General features: G+C 37.1%; 1 protein-coding gene across 1 annotated transcript; it reads left to right on the top strand.

Moving 5' to 3' along the window:
* Positions 1–3135: 3135 nt before the first annotated feature.
* LOC131624885 (uncharacterized) lies at positions 3136–4731 on the top strand. The gene is made up of 4 exons (XM_058895806.1): positions 3136–3625; positions 3745–4105; positions 4166–4298; positions 4522–4731. Exons 1-4 carry the CDS (start codon positions 3136–3138, stop codon positions 4729–4731), a joined length of 1194 nt encoding a protein of 397 aa, XP_058751789.1.
* Positions 4732–5481: the final 750 nt, after the last annotated feature.

Here is a 5481-nt window from a genome sequence, read left to right as displayed (position 1 = left end):
AGTAGCGTGACTTATGATGCGATGAGAAGTATGTGAGATTTGTGAGTTAGTGAAAGTATGAAGTGTATGGCAATATTAACACTAGTGATGTGATAACTATATATGCCTGGATCGTAATATACAATTTATCATGCGCTCACTTATATGATTTGATATCTCACCCTTTTCTCTTGTTCGCCGTTGCCTTTATATTGGTAACGTGCAGGTGTTCGAGTATGAAGATTTAGTTGATGTTATTCGAGTCGGCTGTCGCTCTGATACGTAGCACTCGGGGGGATGATTTATGATGTTTATGATTGTTGTTGTTTATTATTTTATCTGAGCTGAATAAGATGTTATTGATTTTAAAGATTGAGAACTATGATTCCGCCTTGTTTTAATGAAAGAAGTTGTTCTGTTTTGAAAAGTATTATATGTTGAGTATTTGTTTGATTGATTAAAGAAAGTGCTATGTATCCGCTAAATGCGATGATGTGATTTATTGTTAAATAAATATGTGACCCCTCATTTATTTGTCGAGAAATTTTTAAATACTCTGATATTTTCCGCATTATAATTGCCGGGTAGAAATGGGGTGTTACACTTTGCACCCCACTTATTTTTGAAAATGGTTTTGTATTGTTAAAGCTCAACCTTTTTAAATCAACCCTTGGTTTTGTATTGTTAAAGCTCAACCAACTTCTTTTAAAATCAAACCTTGCCTTGTATTGTTAAAGCTTGGCATCTTTTAAACTTGTTAAGTATTTTAAAGCTTAGCATTTTAAAAAATACGTTGGGTATTATTAAAGCTCAATACTCAAAAAGATTTTACCGCTTGGCTCTATTATTATTCTTTTAAGAGGAACTACAAAAGCTATGACTTCCCTATTGTTAAAGGGGTATGTAATCCTAAGATGAAATATCTTATCAAGCTCACTTTTAAAACCTTCTTTTCTCATCCTCCCACTCTATTAAAACAAAAAACACAAAAGCTGTTTTATAACAATAATAGCAATAAAAAGGTTCGTACTGTAACGATCATTTTTATTTTAATTATTTATGTTATTGTATGTTGTGTGAATTAATTGATACTTCTGTGAATTATGTGTTAATTATGTGCTTCATTGACATTATGTTATTTTATTGAAAGTTAGTGGTAAATAACATGAGTTAGTGAGATTATTAATTATAATGTAAGGAGAATAGTGATATTGGGCCTAAGTTAGTGTTAGTGAGTGAGAGGTGCTAATTAGGGCCCATTACTAATAATAAGTTAGTAAGGTTTAACAAAACAAGGGAATTTGGAGAATAGAAATTAGAATTTTTCTTTTGGTGAAATAAGAGGAAGAGAGAAGGGAAGAGGAGAAAGTTAGGTTAAATCACAAATTGAAGATTAGAGTTGTCTTCAATACAAATCTAAGGTAAGGGTGGGATTCTTTCATGATAAGGGATTGTATGATGGTAATTATGGGGGGTTTTGATTATATGTTGAGTATCCATGAATGTGTGAATTTAAATTGTTAGGGTTTAAGATAGATTTCTACGAAATTGTGTTCTAAACATGTTTTTGATGATGATTGTTTTTAATGGATGTTCAATACTGGTTCTATGTGGCTTAAATTGCTGTTTGAGAATGGTTTTGAGTGGTGGAAGTGTGGTTTCGCAAGTCTGATATCTCTGTTATTTTTCTGCATAATCGCCCGTCCGCTAAGCGACTCCTGGTCCGCTTAGCGAAGTCTGGGAACAATTTGAAAATCGCGAGTCCGCTAAGCGAACTTGGTCCTCTAGGCGGAGCTGCGAAAACTATTCCCTTCTGGATTTAGTTCTGCGAAGCGCGCATGACGCCCGCTGAGTGAACCTTGTTGTTGAAAACTTTTTGAAACTTCCAATTGATGTATCTTTTGATCCGTAACTCCTTTTTAAATTCCGCTTGAACCTCCGTACAGCTGAAATCAATGTCTATATAATGAAATTGATTAGAACAAATTATTCAGAACTTTTCTTGAATCGTATCTTCCGAATTAATGAAGTTTTGTGAAGTTAAATGTTTGTGTATGCTTGTATACCGTAAAGACGTGATTGAGACATGATAAATTACTATAATAGTAATGATGTTGTTATTGCCATAGAACTTTGGTATTGAGTTAAGGTTGTTGAGACGATGTTTTCGTGGGTTGTGAATGTGTAATTTGTGGATGTGCATTATCGAGTCGCATCCATTGCATAAGTGACTATTAGCCTGAAAATGGCAACGACGATGGCCTGAAAATGGCAACAGCGACTATTAGCCTGAAAATGGCAACAATGATGGCCCAAGTGGCAAATGTTTGAGACGGGATTTTTACTCCAAATGGTACCACATGCATATGCAAAATGTTGAGTCACATATTGAGTTGCATTTGATTGTCGTTGTGATTATGAAGTGAATGTTGTAATTGTGGATGATTTAGTTATGAATTTGAATATGTTATTATGATTGATTATTAACATTGTTGTGGCGATGAACGTTGTTTGACATGAGAAGTGGTGAACGATGTATGATCGTATCTTTGCTATAAGCATTATCATACTTTCCTTTATACTGTTTGATATCTCACTCCTTCTGTTTGAATGTTACCCTTTGTTGGTAACGTGCAGGTAATGATGAGGAGTAGCCGTTAGTAGCTTGAGTTGGTGTCTACTACTCAGATACGTAGCACTCGGGGGGATTTTCGTTTGCTTTACCTTATGTTGTTATGTTTTAGTTGGATTTTGATATCATTGTGTGGAGACATGTTGTTTTGTTGTTGTCATGTTGACAGAAATGATGTAACTTGAAGTATATAAGTTTTATGAATTCTGCTACGATGTTTTAAAATTGTTGAGTTTGAATGACTATTGGATTATGATTCCTCCCGTTGACATGTGTTATATATCTTTATTAACAAACTGTTATGTTATATGTTTTAAGTGGATAATGTGACGCCTTAAATATGTCATTTTGTGATTTTTGCACTCTGATTTCCATATTAAATTGTGGGTTATATTTGGGGTGTTACATTAGTGGTATCAAAACCTGGTTGGTCCGGCCGGCCAAGTGTCATGTCGTAGTGTGGTCTAACAATTGAGTATTGTTATTTAGTTTTGATTGCTTTTATGTTGTACTGACTAGTTAAGATGGCTGGAAGGAACGATGTTGTAATTGTTGCTGCATTGGAGGCTATGGCTCAGGCTTTGGAACATCAGCTGAACGTTGGCGAGAATGCTGCGTCTCGCAATTTGGATACCTTTCAAAGAGAGAATCCACCTGTTTTCAAGGGTACTAATGATCCTAATGGCGCATTGACATGGGTGAAGGAGATTGAGAGAATCTTCCGTGTGATGGATTGTACTCCAAATCAGAAGGTTCGGTATGGGACTTATATGCTAGTAGTCAAGATTGATGACTGGTGGCTGGAGACTCGTCAGAGGTTGGAGGCTAATGGTGAGGAGGTCACTTGGGTTGTGTTCAGTAGGGAATTCTTGAGGAAGTACTTTCCTAAGGATGTTCGTGGCAAGAAGGAAATCGAATTCCTTGAGCTGAGACAATGGAATAAGTTGGTTGTTGAGTATGCTGCTAAGTTTGGTGAGTTGGCTAAATTATATCAACATTACGATGGACCAACTGGTGAATTTTCGAAGTGCATCAAGTTTGAGAGCGGATTGCGCCCGAAAATCAAGAAGGAGATTAGTTATTAGAAGATTCGTGTCTTTGCCGATTTGGTTGATAGTTGTCGAATCTATGAGGGGGCAATAATGCTCATTATCGGGTTATTAGTGAAAAGCGAGGAAAGAGCCAACAAGGTCGTGGCAAGCCTTATGATACTCAAGTTGGCAAAGGTAAGCAGAAAGCTACTGAGGGCAAGAGGACTAGTGGGGGAGATGCTCTTGCTGGTATTGTATGCTTCAAGTATGGAAAAGTTGGTCATAAGAGTAACGTGTGCACCGCTGATACCAAGAGGTGTTTCTGTTGTGGTAAGCTTGGACATGAGGCGCCTGAGTGCATGCATAAGGAGATGGTTTGCTTCAACTATGGTGAAGAGGGGCACGTTGTGAGTAAGTTTCAGAAACCCAATAAGGAGCAAGCTAGTGGGAAGGTGTTCGCCTTGTGATGAACTCAGACCACTAGTGAGGATGCACTCATATGAAGTACATATTTCATTAATAGCACTCCTTTAATTACTATTATTGATACTGGTGCTACTCATTGCTTTATCTCTGCTGATTGTGTTGAAAGATTGAGTCTTGTGTTGTCTGCTATGAATGGAGAGATGGTCGTTGATACTCCAGCCAAGGGATCGGTGACTACTTCTCCCGTGTGTTTAAAGTGTCCCGAGTCAATTTTTGATATAGACATTATTATTGATTTTTTTTGCTTTCCGTTGAGAGGGTTGGATGTGAACTTGGGTATGAACTGGTTAGAGCATAACCATGTCCATATTAAATTTTATGATAAGTCGGTGAGGTTCTCTACTCCTGAAGAGGGAATTGTTATCTACTATACATTTGCACCTGCTAATGAAGGAAGAAGTGCAAGTGTTTGTGTTGGTTGCATCATTGTCTGTTGAGAATCAAGCCTTAATATATGAGTTGCAGGTGGTGCGAGAATTTCCCGAAGTTTTCCCTAATGAAATTCCTGATGTACCGCCAAAGAGAGAAGTTGAATTTTCTATTGACCTTGTACCTGGTACTAGACCTGTGTCTATGGCACCGTATAGGATGTCCGCATCATAATTGTCGAAATTGAAGAAGCAACTAGAAGAATTTCTTGAGAAGAAGTTTGTCAGACCAAGTGTGTTGCCGTGGAGAGCTCCAGTGTTGTTGGTAAAGAAGAAAGATGGAAGTATGAGACTTTGTATTGATTACAGGCAGTTGAATAAGGTGACGATCAAGAATAAGTATCCACTTCCAAGAATATATGACTTGATGGATCAATTGGTTGGTGCTCGGGTGTTTAGTAAGATTGATTTGAGATCGGGTTACCATCAGATTAAAGTGAAAGATGAGGATATGCAGAAGATAGCTTTCAGAACACGTTATGGACATTATGAGTATTTTGTAATGCCCTTCGGTGTTACTAATGCGCCGGGAGTATTTATGGAGTACATGAACCGTATTTTTCATGAGTATCTAGATCGATTTGTGGTGGTGTTCATTGATGATATTTTGATTTACTCTAAATCGGAATCAGATCATGCTGAGCACTTGAAGTTGGTATTGCAAGTTTTGAAAGAGAAGAAGTTGTATGCAAAGTTGTCCAAGTGTGAATTCTAGTTGAAAGAAGTTAGTTTTCTTGGTCATGTTATTTCGGGTGATGGTATTGTTGTGGATCCATCTAAAGTAGATGTTGTGTTGCGATGGGAAACTCCAAAGTTGGCTACCGAGATTAGAAGCTTTTTGGGATTAGTCGGTTATTATAGAAGATTCATAGAAGTTTTATCTAAGTTGGCACTTCCATTGACTAAGTTGACTTGTAAGGGTAAG

This window comes from Vicia villosa, unplaced genomic scaffold (assembly GCF_029867415.1).
Source record: "Vicia villosa cultivar HV-30 ecotype Madison, WI unplaced genomic scaffold, Vvil1.0 ctg.000168F_1_1, whole genome shotgun sequence".
NCBI classification, from domain to species: domain Eukaryota; kingdom Viridiplantae; phylum Streptophyta; class Magnoliopsida; order Fabales; family Fabaceae; genus Vicia; species Vicia villosa.
Note: the sequence above shows the minus strand (reverse complement) of the source record. Positions and strands in the feature narration are given on the sequence as shown.

Excerpts from the sequence above, each read along its gene's own strand:
- LOC131624885 (XM_058895806.1), top strand. The coding sequence starts at position 3,136 with ATGGCTGGAAGGAACGATGTTGTAATTGTTGCTGCATTGGAGGCTATG. Across the intron at positions 3,626-3,744 it reads ACATTACGATGGACCAACTG|GGGGCAATAATGCTCATTAT; the intron begins GTGAATTTTCGA and ends CGAATCTATGAG. Across the intron at positions 4,106-4,165 it reads AGTGGGAAGGTGTTCGCCTT|CACTCCTTTAATTACTATTA; the intron begins GTGATGAACTCA and ends TTTCATTAATAG.